General features: G+C 38.8%; 1 protein-coding gene across 1 annotated transcript; it reads right to left on the bottom strand.

The window, feature by feature from the left end:
* Positions 1 to 1,607: 1,607 nt before the first annotated feature.
* LOC140136641 (homeobox protein Hox-A9a-like) lies at positions 1,608 to 18,237 on the bottom strand. Its single transcript, XM_072158321.1, has 3 exons — positions 17,072 to 18,237; positions 3,639 to 3,796; positions 1,608 to 2,278 (listed from the first exon to the last, which is right to left on the bottom strand). Exons 1-3 carry the CDS (start codon positions 17,610 to 17,612, stop codon positions 2,144 to 2,146), a joined length of 834 nt encoding a protein of 277 aa, XP_072014422.1. The 5' UTR covers positions 17,613 to 18,237; the 3' UTR covers positions 1,608 to 2,143.
* Positions 18,238 to 19,318: the final 1,081 nt, after the last annotated feature.

Raw genomic sequence — 19,318 nt, 5'->3', positions numbered from 1 at the left:
AGAATGCAATTCGATAGGTCTGATGTGCTCTAATGTCCCACAATAAATACTGTCCAAACGTTCATACCCCAGCCCTTAACGTCGCTGTGTGAAACATAGCCGGCCAATATGAAAAGTACTCTTCTAAAATTCTAGACAATATAGTTTTGTAACATGTCCTAAATTTTTAGCTAATTTAGGTGTTTGGAGAGGGTCGCACTTTTGTGTTTTAGGAAGGACATGTAAACGACAGATAACACCAAAAATATGAAGAAATTATTTCCAAACCGTGTTAAGTCAACAATCATTATGTTGCTCATTTTCAAGAATGCTGCTTTACAAAAAGCACGCCATTGTCTCATTTCGTGAACAAAGGTACACATACCATTGTTTCCTTTCGTTTCCTTTATAATCGGTTACCCAACTGAAGCTATGAATACCAGCTTTATTGCGATATCGCACATGAAAACAGACACTTGTGCACAACCAGAGAAGATCCGATTTAATCAGTTGAGCTGTTTCAATGAGTGTTATCTTGGTTTAATAGCTTTTAATGGGGTTAAGTCCTGCAAAGGTCGAGATGAATTCTACTGTAGACATGACTGCATCATGAGAAGACGGATACAGCCCCGGGGATACAGCTTGATTACCCGGTATGGAGAGGATGCGATACTCTTTACGACTTGCGCAGTATACGGCCGTTCGCACGGACGTTCATTCGTACGTATACACGGCCACACGCTGCCATACGACCCACACTTATATATAACCCCGGGGAGGGCACTCACATTTCCCAGCTATACCATGTATACGCGGTATGTGCCGGGTATATAACACTTTATAACCAGTTACCGTCGACGCTATTTATAAATACGTATTAATAAATACGCACTTTACCCATGGGCACGACATACCAAGACCAGCAAGCGTGTCCAAATCCTCATGCCATTGACATGGACATGGATAGGAACTCTTTAGATAAATACCATCAAATTTAAGTACGGTATTAATTGAATTGCAAAATTATTACACAATGAGAGAGTGATTCGAATAGGCCTACTTATAAAACGAACTTAAGCAGAATAATTCTTTTGTTTGGTAAAATGTCACTCTTTTGTTGGGTAATATCAAAATTTCATCTTATTCTTGGGTAAATTTTACCGAATTACCCATCAAAATAGTGATATTTTACCCAACAAAGCTGGTACATTATGGCACCCAAGGTTCGGTAAAGTTACCGTTCTAACAATCGAGCCCTAATATTTACTGAACGTCTCAACTAAACGGTACTTGCACTGTTTTGCACACAATTACACAGAAAAGCTTTATGGATTCTTCGGCAATTAATGGACCATTCCAGAAAAATTCAAATTATACATTTTCCTCATAAGTTTTTAAAATTTGTTGGTTAAAATTGCAATTGTGTGGTTCACCTAGTTATCCGTGCTGGTTTCAAATTTTAACAAGTATTCTAACAGCTAAATTAATTATTAAGGCATCATGTTTTAAAGTTATTTGTGCATAGATGAATCATGGAAGACATTGTTCCGTACTAAAAACACACGCAGGATTGGAAAAATCATAATAAGAATAATTTACACCACTAAAATTTGCCACATTTCCATTTTGGTACAATAGATGAATCGCAAGACACTAAAATGTTCAGCATGTTTAGGCAGCAGATCACAAAATATCCAACATTATATTACATTGTTTCAAAGTCAGTGTTTATTGGAAGACATCACAAACTGGCACCAAGTAGAGAAATCCTGGAAGACAATGAACAAGCTGGCTCATCTATAGACGAATCCAATTTCACGCATTCCTGCTCCTCAATGGCAGCCATTAGCCGCGACGGTACCCAACTAAAATGTGGGATGATGCGGCCTTGAAGGGTATTATAAACTGCATTCTATCACCCGTGTAACACGTAGACAAAAGAATGATGACAGTTTACAACACAAAAGAATCTAACATCGAATTTTAAGCGGGTTTAATCCACTCAATTGGGTACTCACAACACCTGTTTGGTGCATGCGGGTACCCAAATATGGCCGACCACATCCTGACCATGACTTGGCTCGTTGGATTCGTCTATAGCTCTGTCCACAAACTACACGTATTACAATGAAGATTTTCACCAGGAAATGTCCATTTATTTTCATTATTGAATTGCAGCAGGTGCGTAAAATTGCATCGCTAATGTTGCCATATCTCTTTGCATTTGCGCATGCTCCTTCTTCTCCCGTTCCACTGTTCTCTTCAGCTTGGTTCGTCTGTTCTGAAACCAGATCTTGACCTGTATGTTAAAAAAATGAAGGACAGAAGAAAATTATTGTATTGCATGGATTCATTAAATCTTGCAGAGAAGATTCCTTATTCTTCCCATAATCGTTTGCAACATGACGCATCACCATGATCACGGCCACCTCACGATGACACTTCTATACTTTGTATAAAGGTTTCCTTTGAACACCGTCCCTTCAATGAGAAGGGGCGGTGCGGTGTTCAAGGAACTGCTCTTTTCAGGGCCACCAAAACTTTCAGTACATTTTGACAATGTTGGGAATAGACTGGCTAAATATGTGTAGATAGTCAAGAAATAAACATATTTTGCAAGATCAGGATCTGCTCTGTTGATCATTGAGGTTCTTTTTTTTTTTTTTTTCGTCACATGTTGCATTAGATAGCAAATCAGTACAGAAAATAATTGAAATAGAAGAAATGCATTGTGGGCTGTTTAAGATATTTTCTCTGATCTTCAATGGTTCCGAGATGTGCACATAAATGCAAGTGGTCTGTCAACTTTAGACTAGATTTTGTTTTCCTACAAGATTCACACTGTATATCGACTGCTCACTGCCAGAAATGGATAAGTACAATAGCTGCCATGTGATCATTTGGCAATTTACACACAGTATATACCCTACCGGTAGTCATCTGGATGGCAGCTACACTGACATGGCAGCTACTGCACTTAACCACTTCTGGCACTGAGCAGTCGATATATCGATGGTTTAGAGGAAAAAAGTCCTATCTGCATTAAGTGCCCTATAAACCGATATACATTTGGACAATCTCTGCATTCTATATTGTGTGATCTAAACAAAAAGCAACAAGCAATGACAAGTAATTACTTCAAATATAACCATGATAACTGTATACTTTTCGGATATGTTGTGTCACACGTCCCTTTGCTTCTATGTTTGATCTTTATTCTAATGTATATTCCATACTGGCCTGTAGGAATTTTATAAATTGTGGGATAGACTTTTACGACGGGAGGTCGTAACTGTTAGTCAAGTTTTTAGCTGGTTCGCCGTCGGACAAGTTGGAATTAACTGTCAAGCTTTCGTCAAGAATAGTCCGACTTCTTTAGAACAAAGTACCTAATAATGAGATATGTAGGCCGCCTCTTGTCTACTTATGGCTCTGAAAAGAGCCGTTCACTGAAGACTGCCCCTTGTCAACAGAGAACAAGCAGACCTCGCCTATCTAATAATGTAAAAGTTTTGGTGGCCCTGAAAAGAGCCGTTGAAGACCGCTCTTTGTCAACAGAGAAAATTTAAATAAGCGGTGGCTCTGAAAAGAGCCGTTTACTATCCGACGACGGCGAACCCGTTAAAAAAAATCAGAATTTTATAGTTATGAAAACGAACCTGTCTCTCTGAAAGACTGAGGAGCTGTGATAACCATGCCCGTCTTTCTCTGCACGGGTACATAGATTGCTGGAATTCCTGCTCAAGATGCATCAGCTGAAGTTTGGAGTATGGTCTTCTTTTTGGTTTGCCTACACCTGAATCTCTGGACGGAGAACCTGAATAAGGGAAATATAAAGATAAATTCAGATAGTTATAGCATGTGTTATTATTTTAGACTATGAGGTAAGGTTGACAAGATGCAACATAAACAAATTAAACTGCTTTCAGCTATGGCAAAGGCCTGAAAACTTGCGACAGTACGGAATTGAGGTAGTGCTAGAAGATACAGTGATGACATGTGGTACGTTTGGTCATTTCAGTGATTTTAATTCGTGCGTCTAGTGTTCGCCAATTCACTCCCATGGAAATGGAAAATACGTGTAAATATAATACGTAATAATTAAAGTTTTTCAAAAGGGAGATTTGTTCAACGTCAATTGATGTGCTCTCTAAATTCTAAAGAGTGAAAAAGTCAACCCTCCTCGGAGTGACTCTTCGGGTCAATCGAAAAGATTGACATTTCATAATTTAATAAACATAAATAAACTTCAATCGAGAGAGATTGTGCTGAGGGAACACTCTGTGAAAAGATTGAAAATTTCACTAAAAAGATTGAAATTTCACTCTTTGCATGCAGAGTGAAAATTTTACTCGTATGGAGATAAATATGTGATTTTCACTTTTAGTAGATTGAAATGTCAATCTTTTCGATTGACCCGAAGAGTCACTCCGAGGAGGATTGAATTTTTCACTCTTTAGAATTTAGAGAGTGGGGACACCAAATCAAATTTAAGAAGATTTTTTAATGTCAGAAACCCTTACTTTGAACTTGGAGATTTTGTAGATTTTACACTGACTATTTTCATGCAATTTCAGGTATATTCTTCGTGTAAGAGAGCACGTAACAAATCCCAACTCTAATCCTAACCCTAACCCTATCCTAAGCCTAAATCCTAACCCTAACTTTAATCCTATTAATATTTCGTGCTCTCTGCTTACACTAAGGATAAACCGATTTCACATCAAGTCTTCTTTCGTGTAGTCTTTGTCAAAGACTGACTCGCGATAGTGGGGACACGCGAAGCGGCGTGAGCGAGCCGCGGATCCGCGAAGCGGCTCGTATGGTTTCCGAGTATGTGGTTCCCAGTAGTTTCTCTCCCTATGGATAATACAGGTACACGGTCTGTAACCATGATGCAGTCATGGTCCATGGCAAAGGCGATTCGACCTTTGTGGCATTAAACCCAGTTAACAGGAAATTAATCCAGTAAATCGATTCTAATAAAGCAAATAAGCTCATGCATTCGATCACTAACGGCAACCAGCTTCGGTCGATTACCCCAGCTGCAGCGTGTGTAAACTCTAATTTGCATAGAGGCTGTACGTGAAATTATTGATTGGCTCCAAACAAAGGATTTGAACCGGTGCACGTAATCATGGCGCAGTGCAGTCCATTCAATCAAATGTTGTCATCAACCTATTTGATCGCAGTGCATAATTGTTATGTGTGTGAGACGAACTGTCGCGGTTGATTGCAATCAAACAAACGATGTCTTATGTATTACTTTGTTCCGTGATGAAAATCGTGATGTTTTATTTAATCACTCTCGAAAAATGTATTTCTTTTGTAGGCCTATTACTTTGTTTTGTGATGAAAATCGTGATGTTTTATTTCATCACGCTTTAAAACAAACGATTTCTCATGTATTACTTTGTTTCGTGATGACAATTTTGATGTTTTATTTCATCACTCACGAAAAATTGATTTCTTATGTATTACTTTGTTTCGGGATGAAAATCGTGATGTTTTATTTCATCATCACGCTCTAAAACAAACGATTTCTTATGCATTATATTTGTTTTGTGATGAAAATCGTGATGTTTTATTTCATCACGCTCTAAACAATAATTATAGTTACATGCATTTCAAGAAAAAAATCTTATTAAAACGGTAGGCCCTATGTTGTTTAGAAAAAATGTAGAAAGTGATGATGATGATGATGTCGATGATGTCGATGATGATGATGATGATGATGATGATGATGATGATGATGATGATGATGTCTCCAAAAGTGTCCCGGTTTGTTTTTCTTGCCCTAAATCGTGCGTATCTATTAATAAGGCACTTCAATAATCAATAATCAGTCCCGTGACGGCCTCCACTAACTAGCTACTAACTTGGGTTTATGGGCGCTGATATTTCATGTTCACTGTCACTTATTTATCAGAAAAGTGCGACCCTTTGTCAATCACCTACAGTACCCAATTTCGGCATACTATATAAGAAACTCATCATGATGATTGCCAGAGAATAGTTAAGATGTAGCTTGTACCGTTTTGTTGTGGCATCCTTCAGAAGTGAGCGGTCCGATACCAATATTTTCGGTCAAATCTCCATTCAATTAACACGGGGAGTTGGCTAGCTATGCCTTGCCCTCACTCATATTTTACAAAAGTGCGACTATTTCTGAACATCTAACCTAGCTGTAATTTTAGGTCATGTTAGAGAAATATATTTGCTAGAAGTTTGGAGAATAGCTAACATATTGGCTGGTTATTTTTCACACAGTGATGTTAACTAGGCAAGTGCCCATTCTTGCAACGTACATCATTTGTAGGGGTCACGCGTCAATGGTGAGAGCACTGTGTATTGTGTATAGGAAAACGGACAGTAACTGCATGCAGTATGCACAGACTATCTTTCGTGTGATTTCAAAACTTGCCATGAATCATCGAATATTTCCTTTTGTCGCGAGAACTGTAGTCGCGAGATTATCTACGGGCCACGAAACAATGAAAACTCAACCCAAGACACAATCAGTCCTCCACAGCAAGTCATCTCTTAAAACTGGCTTAAGACACCGTTTAGACACGTACACGTCTTACAAAACCGGAGTGTTTTACGTGAAAACGTGTATGAGTGTCATGCATATAGACGTGACATTTAAACATTTCTTGTACACAGACGTGACTTTGTGTCTAACTAAATACGTGTCTCAAACTGACTTCACAGGACTCGGACATGTCTTTTTTGCAAGACATCGGTTTACAGTCGTGACAAACTAGGGATAGGAGTGCACGGGTCTTTGGAAAAAGTGGGCCGTCGATGGTTCCAATATCTGTGATGCGGCATATTGTGCGTCTCACGGCTTTATATCGAGGGGCCAGAAGGTCATATGTCTGCAATAGCTGCCCTATATATTTTGACCATAATCTGCATCTAAAATATAAGACACAAAAGGCAGCTATAGCAGATGGTCCTAAACCCTCGATATATTCACAGCTACATTTTTAATATGCATTATTTACAGTGTCTAAAGTTTCCGATACTGTCCGACTTGAAACGTGCCGTTCGCGTGCACTTTGCAGAATAGATGGAAAATCACTCGGTACCTTCAGTTAATGGTCTTTTGATTAGAACCAGAAGCAATTCAATATGATTCCAATCCAACCATAAATTATATTATATGGGGAATTTACTACTGATGCTGAGGATAATAGGAACATCTGACTTAAGTTCAGCATTGTTCTTGAATCGAAACTTAAACGCTGCTGAGTTGTATCATGGTTGTATAATGTTTCATTGTTGAAAAGTACAGGTACACTTAAAGGCCCATTCAGTGAGCCTAGGTAAATTTCAAAATTAATGTATAGCCTATAGCAAGACAAATTACAGCTTCATGTAAAATGTTCTATTTTGTCTTTAATACACTGCTTTCGGCTTAACCATTAGGATATGTTAGCACATTTACTAAAGAAATGTGCCAAAATCTGAATTTTGAAGAATTTAAGATCCTCCGGGTGAGCAAATCACTGAATAGACCTGTAAATGCATGGACAATCAGAAACTTTATTTTTGTATAAGTAATAAAGCGTAGCCAGGCGGCAGAGGGCATCAGTAATAAGTGCTAATGACAAAAAATCAGACGAAATTTGAAATTTTGGACAACAATGTGGCAAATGTGGGTACGGGAATTGAACAATCGGCACAAAAAAAAAATACAAATGGGGACAAAATTGGGCTTTTTGCTGCACCCCATATTCCTATAGACATTGGATACGGGACCAGATGATGTCCTCTTTTAATTTAAGTCAGTCCTACTAGGCCTATAAGTGGATCTGAGCCCGGGATCTGAGCCCATGCGGAGTCGATATATAGTGCATGAATCCAAAGACAATTTAAATGCGGTTTATACTGCACGCGGAATTCTAATCATCAGCTATCAAGAATGCGACGAATAGTTAAATTGTTCCTAATTTTGACAGTAAACGAGCAGTAAATCACCAATATCCAATCCCTGATGCTCTTGTCCGTCAGTGGGGTCCATGGTCATGGTCATACACATTCCCTATGGCTTTATCCTGCCCTGATATAAGGTTATTACACTCTTGTTCCGAATCAAAAAGGTTCACCCACAATTCCATACATGTACACCAAACCAAACAAATCGTCTTTGGGGGCATATTAGGGTCAAATTCACTACCATGAACTACCAAAAGTGTGCCAATCTGTTCGAACAACTGATTCTGTCAAAATAGTCTATTTTGACTGGAATCAGTAGTAGTGGTTGTGTATTACATGTAAAACTTAAAGCTCAGAATCCGACTTTTCTCGATATGATCTTTCACGCGGCACTGCACCATCGTATCGGAGCCAGCACCAGCCTAAGCCTACTTTTCTGGGCATGTACTATTATAGGTAAGTCGAACAAAATCAAAGGATTCTTTCGTTATACGGTTCGAACTGAGGAACCACTGTAGTTGAAAATCCCCAGCTAAAGTGGCTGACGTTGAGATTGTTCACTTGATTTGCAGCTATTTTAAGGGAGTTCCCTTCTTTTCCTTGTCATGCTTGTCTAAAATCTGTTTCGCTGTTTTCTTTCCACAATATCTAGACCTATGGGCTTTTTAGCATCAAAGCTTGAGCATTTTGTTTGAGCCAGGTCCCATCAGGACCAAAGCGTGTCTCTGCGCCGCAAGGAGGTCAAACGTTTAAACAAACAAATAAATGAGATTGCACGATAATTCATTGCTAAATAAATCTATATTCGTGTGCAATTTCTACCTCAAAATTCCAGTGATTTACCGACAATTCAAAAAGTTAAATTTTCTACCAAAGAGGGTCAGGTAGGCGTTAGGCCCACCTGTTGAACACCAGGTAGACTTTCGTTTTTTAAGCGTGTTGATATTCTAGTAGTCGAGTGCCATACGCGTGCGAGGGAAGCGACCGCTAGCTGTCATGGCGGTGCATATCAATATCCCTGCGCATCAAGTTTCAATCGTTGGCATGCCGCAGGTGATGATGTTTTGGATTTTTTACAACGGGTATTCATGGACCTCTTGCCCTTTTCCCTAACATGCCTAATCCGTAGGTCGATTTGAGATTTCACTGGTTTCGTTTAGTAATTTGGTTCCGAATCGGGTTGCGCTTTGGGGATATATTGCATGTCACTCGTGTTTCATGTTAAAAGGCCCACGTGGCACGTGCCGATCCCGGGACCGATCCACAGCGATCCCCACTTTTCACCATAAAAAATTGGAGAGTGGTAAAAGTTAATCAAATTGGACCATCCAATTTTATATCCAAATAATTGCTAAGAGTTTTAAATTTGTTTAGACCTAAAAGTTATAATGTATTCACTCAGATAATTGTTTCCAGGTCTTTTCAGTTCACCAGGTTTCAAGTTTCGCATGCCCGGGGGCACATCAAAAATTTTGGTGGGTATGCTCCCCGAAATTTTGAGGTGGTGGGTCTTTGGGAGCTGACGGCGTACCGGTAAAAGGGGGTCTTTGGAGCTGCGAACCGGGCTGTGAACAAGTAAAATGGGGTCTTATATAGAGCTGCGAAAAGTCAAAATCAAGGGTCTTTCTTGGCTTTTTGGTTGAAAATCGCCTGAAAAAACAAGAAATATGAGGAATGAGCAATTTTGGGTCTTTTAGAGCTGAAATTATCAAAATCAAGGGTCTTTCGGAGCTTTATTTTGGTCAAATATAGGGGTCTTTCGGAGCTGCGAAACCCAAAAGGGGGTCTTTCCGGGGAGCATACCCGTATGGTCATTTGTGTTGAGTGCCCCCCGGTTCGCATGTAGGCCCTAAACCTCAATAAAATGTTGGAATAATCTATATTCCGCAGCACATGGTATGTGAATAACGAACGTCATGTTTCCATCACGGAGTATTCACGGTCAATTTAGTCTAAATCCCGCCTTTATTTTCGGCATTATAATGCACTGGACGAGTGTGACGGCGTCGAGCGACAATGTCGGATCCGCTACATCCAACTGCTATCCCGAGAGAGGACACCGTGATTCCGATTGCAAGATGCGTGAAATAAGGCAACCGCATCAACATATCAGACCACGGAAGTCTTCTGCTTCCATCATCAGACTAGTTCAGCTTCTGAGCCCAGATGGGTCCTCAATAAAGTTGTTATCTTAAAACCATGACGTAGGCCTACCCTCTCTGAGGTGCATTAAACAGGTGAGTGAATTTTGACGGCGGTCACTGGACTTGCGCCATGGTCATTGAGCTTCATAGGTAGGGACAATCACATCACATGGACTTCAGCAATCATTGGGGTTGAGCCCCACCCCCGTCGCCATCTTCGACGTGTAAAACGTTTTGTGTTTGCTGGGTTTTGTGTTGATGAGGTTCGCTATGTCGATTCACTATCCGCGTCGGAGGTTCGCTATATCGATTCGCTATTTCGCCGTAGGTTCGCTACGGTGTCCGTCGAATGATAGGTTCGATATGTCGAAGGGTCGCTATGTTATATTCGACATAGCGAACCTTCGACATAGCGAACCTAACCTTCGACATAGCGGGCTGTATAGCCTATACGTCATACAAAATAACCACAATTGTGTGTTTATAACCACATATATTGGAACACATTAGAGAGTTTGAAGTGTGACCAATAACCCAACTGACTAAACAAAAGGGAGCAGTCGCTTAAATACGTCCTTCTTTTTATCGCCCATTGATACATTATGTCCCGAGTTTAAGCGACAAGATGCTATTGGTGCAGCTGAGACTAGTGAACCAACGTTGGTTTACTATAGTCTCGGGGTGCAGTAACCAATCAGACGTTCGCGGCGAAGTAAAATTGAGCAAGAGATCCACGGTGCAGTTGCCATTAAAGTTGAGTAAATTTTCAAACTTCATTTTGCAAACTCTCTTTTATCTGTGTTGTAAGTGACGGGTTAAAACACAAATATTGGAACACATGTGTTCTAATATCATATCTGTGGTTGCTGCATGCTAACATTCTGTCAAAACATTGGCAAACAGGCGATAAAATAACAACAGGCAATTGTAATAACTGATCATATATTACAATAGCATTTAAGACGAGTGGGAGTCATATTTGTGTCAGTTTTAGCCATTAATTAAACTTGAGGTTATTAATTATTTTAAACTGTTGTGATTTGGTAGTTCCAGCATCTTACGAATGGTAGTGAGCTTTGGCAAAAACTGTTTTGCTCAATTCATAGCGAGTGTGTAGAAGAATTTAAATATCACATATATACTTTTATAGGTGCTGCGGTTCTTGAGTTACGTTGTAAAGAGGGCTGAAACAACAACACTTTTGTAAAACGTACATAACTCATTAACAACAATAAATTAAGCAAGTTTGCAAAGTATACGATTTGTAGAATGAACTTTTGCAAAACATCAAGGTGTTATTTTTCAATAATATATTAATCTAGATAATGCAAATCGATTTTTAGGTAATTGCTTCGACCAACAATACCTCGTCTACCCTTAACCATGTTAACAGAACGGCAGTGAACATATAAAATATTGAGATTCAATAGGAAATAATATGAGCCAAGGAAGCCAAGCAAAATTGCTAATAAGTTGCCATAAAAATTAGTATTACCAGGGATATGAGAATATCCCTGGTATTAATAAGTATATCGCGATTCACAAAATATAAAATAGGGCCTAATGGTATCAGAAGGACATTTCTCGTAATTATTCAGAAAGTAATTTGACATGTCTGATGTGCTGTCATGCCCCACAAAATGTTGTGTAAACGTTGCTATCCGATCCCAAAAATAACAGACCACCTTCATCAGTTTCATTGTTCATTAAATGATGTCATTTCTTACCATGCTTACTGATTTATGCCATTATTTATCGCGTTAAAATATGGATTTTGTAAGCCAAGACTGTTCTCTTTTGCATGTTGACATTAAAGCTAATTAGGACCATTTGGGAAACATAATAGTGGTGTGTTTTCATAATTTATATTCTAAACATGCTAAAGATGACCCTAAATCTGTAAATAATTTGTGGTTTAAACCAGCGACAAAGGTGTTTAGTGGCAAAATTAGCCTGGGCAAATGTTGTGTGAGTGTAATGCAGCCATATTTAAACTAAACAGACATGGTGATGGCGGTAATTTTCCCGAGTAATTGCCGAAATATATACGGGCGCGGTTAAACCACCATCAAAGACTCATAAATAACCCTTTTTTTGTGCAATTTATTGTCTCTTTAATCCTATGAACAAGAACAATTCGGTGGGCGCATTTTTTGTATTAATACCACGCGAATGGTGTTATTATGGCACGCTTTTTCTCGACAGGCACGCGTAGAGCTGCGTAGGCACGAGTTCAATCTGAGACGAAAATAACTACTCTCGGGTTCACTCACATTTTCATGTGTTTGTGTATTTTTATGTGCATGCCCTGGTGCATACAATGAGGATTTTGATCTCCACCGACACCGACGAAACGTGATCAATTTACAGTACGGAAACATTAATATATAATAGTGTTTTTTTGGACACAGAGTACAATCAAATGGTCTATGGTACAATGCATGATAAATGTTCTACATAATTTCAATAATTTGTGTATTTTGTGTTTAACCATAGATACTAAAAATAAAGTATCTATGGTTTAACGGTCATCACATGAACAGATGAACTGAGCAAAAAGTTAAAAAATATTCGACTTATTAAAAAAGTTGAATGGTTCATTTTGTGAACATTTTACTCAGTTACTATTGGCGTGGAAAAATCAAGTCAAGTCCGTTGACATAAAAACAATTAACTTGGAAAATACTGAACGCAAAATAATATGAACAGACGGATGGTGCTAATTTGCCGAACTTGCCAGTGCAGTGCAGTGGTGGCATCGTAGAGAAATCCTGTTGCGTAATCACGAGTGTACTACATCGCGTCGGCTCTAGCTGGCTCACCACTTTGCTTCAGGTGCCGAAATTTCGGCATTTCGACAGTGACTGTTTGGCGTGCCGAAATTTTGACCATTTTGGTGAAACTCAGTGCTGTAACTTGGCACAACCTGCATACGCCAAGTATCTACTGCCATTTCGATTAAGCCTAATCTGGACTGACCCGCATGAAAACCTGAGTAGGATATTCTACTCTTTAATGTGCTTTGTCAGTCCGCAGTTGAAACAATAAAGACCCCATACATGCCATATATGATTGAATTTCAACTTAATTGTACTAAACTCATTACCATTACACTGACAGACATCACAGAATGAATACAATGCATATACAGATACAGCCCTTTCGAAATCAGCAAATCCTTAAATCTCAGTACAGGGCTGCAAAAATATCATCGTCCGTAGACCAGAACCTTAAATCCACTCCTTAAATCAATGCCCGTGTCTGTCCAATCAGAGAGAGAATGGTTGTCCAAACATTGGCACGCGAATATTACATTAAGAACCACCGTAACTTACTCGACCCCTATTGATCCCTTAAATCTCTTCACGCGGGTGTCGACTGCAGACGACAAGTTTAATTTTTTTTTCAAAATTCAAAAATTTAAGAAATGTAAATTTTCATGACCATATTTGGAATCAGCAGGAAAAATGCATTAAAATGAGTACAAACACGCCTAGTATTGATCCAGTAGTTCTTAAGATAGCTCTTGATATTTTGAGAAAATATTTCAAAACAGTTGAACTTTTTCCATTGAAGCGCATGGCTAGCACGCAAAGCATTAAGTTCATTGGCAACGCGATGACATACTGTAATATGGGAACATGCATCAGACGATATTTGCATTTACTTTTGGGGATGTTGATCCACCTATCATCAATACGAATTTTATCGGACATGGCGAACTAAAACATAACTTTCATTTACCCTTCCTCTTGACTCCTGTCCTCTTTCGATCGAGAAACCAGTTCTTTTCTTCGTAAAGCTACTCCCCTGTGCATGATATATGCTTCAATATTTTAATTTATCTGTAGTCCCATGTTTTATGTTCTCAAAAAATCCCACAAGTGATCAATATATCGCGTTATTTCTTTCACCACTTGCACTGCTATAATCATGATAATGAAGATCAAATCTCAGTTCAGGGAAATGGGTGTCATGATTCTGTTTCAGCCATTAATTCTTAACCCACAACAAAGTTAGCTGAGGTAATTAGAAACGTGACACTGGAAAAGTGAAATTCACAATGTACTATCAGATGATCTAAAAATTGATATATTAAAAAAGTAACATTATAGTTATATTACAAGCTTTTTTTACACCGGTTCCAAAATCTTTAATGATAAACAATTTTATGAACCATATTCCCTCAGAGACACGTTTCTATCTTTCGACGCCAAAATTTGACTGAAAAATTCGACACGTGTCAGCAACAAATCACTGCTCATGCGAAACTGATTGTATCTATTTATCGCGAGTTAAAAGATATGGAAGAGGAGATAATACAAAGATAATACAGAAGATGCAAGTTGAAATATATAATGTGGAGAGGTGCATGGATATTTTACGCGTTGGTGATAAGTAATATTATACATGTAGGTCATGAAGACGAAAGCGAATCAATTATCTGTAACCATCGACACATCGACCACACCCGTTAATAGTGTCATCTATTATTAAGAATAGACAAAACTGATGATCATATTAGATAATAGGAAAAGAAGATGGGGCAGAAACAGTTGTAATGATACTGTTGGTGACGTGATATTTAGTTTCATTTTATCGCATTCTTGCGGTCTGTAGAAACCGAAAGCTTAATCAAATCATAGACTCTGAAGATTCAGAGTCCATTATCAAATAAAGATTATATTACTTGCTATAGACATTTACGATATGAAAAAAATATAGATGGAATAAATTGATACGTCGAAAAGAAAATATTAGTTACTACCAGTATCGGACAACCGCGAAAATGTATGCTATTATATTCATTTTTAATCATGGAATTATGGAAAAAATATTAACTGATTAACGTCATGTCGCGGTGTATTCTTAACTTGACACATGATCCAAACCGTCGCGAGTCAAGTGGTTGCTGACTTTTATAACTTTTATAAAAGGGGCGCGTCCCGAAAACGGTTGGGAACCCCTGGACTACACGAGGGAAACTTCAATATGAAATTGATACAGGTGTACAATGGTGTAAGGCTGAGACTCTCAAAGTATGGGGCCTTTGTGCTTTTAATGAGAGAAAAACTTAAATATGTGCAGGGCTTAGCCCCATGGAGTTATGGGGGAATCGGATGAGAACATGGCCAGAAAAAAGGTTCCGAGTAGAACCTCAGTAAAACCTAAAAAGAAGTTCTGCAAAGGCCAGAAAGAACCATTTATATAATGAAAAAAGGTTCTGTAAAGCAGAAAAAACCATGTTTTTACAGTTGCATATAGAGCCGCTTTTAGATAGAGTGAAAAGACAGGCACAAATAACCCTTTTAAAGTTGTTTTGCTGGTTCTAAATTACTTTATAAATGCTTTGTTGTTGAGAAACAAGTAACGAAAGCAATGCTGAATGGAAATTGCCATTCAAGTTGAAAACATCAATTGGCCTTTGAGTGACAAATCGAAAAATAAGTGGTCTTTTACTGAGCATCACGGTGGTTTATCAAAAAAATTGGGCCTTTAGCTTAGCTGATGATGCTGAAAGGGGAACAGCTCCGGCATGATGCGTCACCTACTAAATTGGCCCACATTGAGTGTTTATCATGTTTATTAAAAGCAAACAGTAATAATAATCATAATAATCAGTAAACGAGTAGCATGAAACAATACCATTTTGCATTTGCAAAAATACACAACGTTTCAAACAAAGAAAAATCTTCGTCAATAGAGAGCGCCCTATAGATGGGATGCAAAAATGCATTAGTCCCAGGGGTCGCTGGATCTGTCTGCAGCTGTTGTCGGAGGTCTTGATGAAACCTGTATCAAGCAAGAAGCCAGCCGGGGAAATGGACTTGACAGAACGCGTTTCAGTTCATCTGGCACGAGCCTAATCGTGGTTTTGCCTCAAGGTGTCTTGCTTCAGAAACACCTTGTGAATGAAGCGTTGAGAACTGCTAGTCTATTATGTAAACTAGCCGTTGGGGTAATAGGACCAGAAAACATGTTTTGGAAAATACCGGTGGCATGGTGCAAGCAGACCTATGGTACGTTAATGCCCCGTGGGTGGGTGGTTACACGATTCTGTAATTTGCCTGACCTGATATAAGGACAAGGTATAACCTACAAGATAGCTTTCGCGTAGGCCGTTTTCGCCGGTCTAAAAAATAGACCTGTTGGATCGGAGTTGCACTTTTTCTTTGGATAAAAGATTAGCATGATTAGAGAACCAGTTCCATGTCTCGACACATTTTTATAATACATTATTGCAATTTTTTTTTTTTTTGGGGAGCAAACATTTTTATGAACAGCCCATGTAGACTCCATCTGAAAAAAAACACCCAGAAATAATGGGGTTTTTTTGGTCTCATTTTTTTAAGACGAACATAAATCTAGACTGCACTACGACTCGAGATGCAGCGAAATGTGAAATATCTTCATCCGGGATCTTCATTGCGCGGATCGTCTCCAAACCAGTATAATGTACGAACTATGATCAGTATAATAGGCCCGGATTTGGCAAATTTGGCCATCGGAATGATATTATGCAAATCATAATTATATATCATACTATAATAATTATGCATATAGCCTATACAGTTTTGAGAAAGAGAAGCCAGCGTGACAAGAAAACCACAGTAGTCCGTGGTGCAGCACATAGGCGTACATGTACATGCGACCATAGAATAGAGATGCGACAACGTATCATAATTTTGCATTCTCATTTTACCCCATTAATGTTTGATAACCAATAACCGGGAAGGGCGGATCCAGGATGCGAGACCGGCCCTCCTCTTAAAAAATGTAAAAAAAGAAGAAAATAAATAACTTGATTTTAGGCGATATCACGCACTCGACTCGCGCCACAACATAAAAGCGTTAGGCTTATTCAGTAGAACTCAAGCATAAGGAATAATGTAATTGTGCAAACGTATAGGTGAAATTGTGAAATTATATAGGCCTAGTGATATAAACGTAATTCGCAATAAAATAAATTATAAATATAGTAATAAAGTTACTCCTTATCTCACCTGCATAATCAATCAACGTTGTGTCAGGAGTCACCCCTGGACTAGTAGCATAATGAGAATCAGGAGAACCTCTGGACGCCGCATCCGTTTCACTTTGTTCATCTGATAATGATGTACAAAATACATCTGCCAAACTTGTTGGAATCAAAGGCAAAATTGTCCCGCCATCATTAACTGTCCCCGCCGTAGAAGCGGCATTAGCAAATTTTAAGCAAGGCGTCCTGGTTCCAGGAGATGATTTTAAGGATGAAGACACAAAGGATGCGGAGGAAGAGGAGGATGATGTTGTTGATGACGGTGAAATCATCGCGGTGTCATTACAAAGACGTGGGTGCGGTTGACACGAGACGCTCGCTATTGCTTGACTCAGGGCAGTAAACATACAAGACCCAGAAGCATCATTTCTACCATTGTCCTCCCATAATGTGTCATTAGCGTTTCTCTCAAATCCGTCAAAATCCCCTAAAGAAATAAGAGATGAGGTTGTTGAGTCCACAGGATTGCTATGGTACCTTGGCCTGCTAGCCGGCCACTGCTGCATCTTTAACACACTTGTGAGAGCCAGGGTTGCAGTCGATAAAACAAAGCCTGCTATAATATGTCAGAAGATTTTTTCCACCAGTGAAAAAAAAATCAATTGTTTTTCTCTCAGATTTTTTCCCGGATTCAGACCAGTCAGTGTAGTATGAGACGCGCAAAGTTGTAAACACACAGCAGCATCCAATCAATCACTCGCTACTCACTTCAGGGATTGCATAAAATTTAATGACAATTTCAAATCAGCTGTCCATAAGTCCCAGTTTTATTCACCATTTTCACTCGAAGTAGAAGAAAAGTTAGGTAAAATGTTTTCAAGCTGAAGTTCAATAAATCATCAATTAAGAAAAATCCTTCAAGAGAAGTTGGTTCGTTGTCATTATCTTAAAACAGCTCACTCAAATTGTTAACCACTTCAGATTTCAATTTGCAGAAACACGTTGTCTAAAGTCGATTTCGAATTCAAAGTGTTAACCGCTTTTGAAATTGCTTCAGAATTCGATGTGCAGAAATACACTGCATAAAGTCGATTTCGAATAAAAGTTGCTCAAAGTTGAAAACTTATATAGCGCGTTATTGACGATCGCCACTACCTGATCGGCTCCGAAATTATAAATGACTGACCCAGACGGTCGGTCTTCAGCAAGTGACGCTATTAACTTAGCCCCAATACGATCCCCTTTTCGCATCAGCACTGCCGCAGCACTAAGACACCTGTCACTCACAGAGTTCTACACCAGCTCTGCAGTGGGTTATTTAAACTACCAGGGCGTGGTTTCAGCCCAATATCTCACCACGCTGTTCCGGCCGGTTTGTTTGTTGCACATGTATCATTATACCAGCATTATATAGAAAATCCAGCTTTGTTGACGAGGGAGGGACTGGTTAGCAAATTTGGCTTTAGGATAGGCGATCAGCTATTGAGTTTAATCTGTCAAATTATTATTGGTGACAATGTTAAGCCGGAATGTTCATCCGCATGGATTAGTTACTGGTTGCATTTCCTCTCAAAGTGGTGGTCTACACTGTATTTAAAATGCACTCACACTGAAACCTAGGCTTTGTGGCAAGGGTCCATGCAAAACAATACAGAAAAACAATTGAATACGAATAATTTAAGACTTTTAGCAGTTATTATTAGGTTTTTAAAGTTAATTAACCTACCGTCGTAGTTTTGTTTATTTATCTTATTCTTTTGTACGCATGCATCAGAAGGTCAATGCGTTGCCTAACTATAATCATGGTCATGAAACTTTTAATTTCACTCGATTCTATTTTAAATGTGTTAATAATGTGGGTAATTAACCTATAAACATGTATTGTTTGTGGTATTTATAGGTTATATAAGTTATACATGTAGGCCCTATAAATGCAAGTTTAATGTATAAAATGTTTTGAAGATTCATGTAGGTTGTCTACAGTATCGTTACATATTTAATACATCATATCATAGTCAAACCAAACGCAATTTGTCGAGATTTCTATGAACATACTTAAAACGACCAAAATTCACCTCTTCTATACCATCACAGATCACAAAAGATGACGACAACAGTCTATACAACAACCACTGCCTGATCGCTGTGATCCCAAATCAACAACAGATGTTTTCGCTTACTGGAGATGTAACGCGCAAACAAATAAACTCAAACTTTCCAGTCTCGAACGCGAAAGTGGTAGATTCGATATGTAGGTTATTACCCTAAACGC

The sequence above is a fragment of the Amphiura filiformis genome, chromosome 16, assembly GCF_039555335.1.
Source record: "Amphiura filiformis chromosome 16, Afil_fr2py, whole genome shotgun sequence".
NCBI lineage: Eukaryota > Metazoa > Echinodermata > Ophiuroidea > Amphilepidida > Amphiuridae > Amphiura > Amphiura filiformis.
This window is presented reverse-complemented; position numbering and strand designations above follow the sequence as displayed.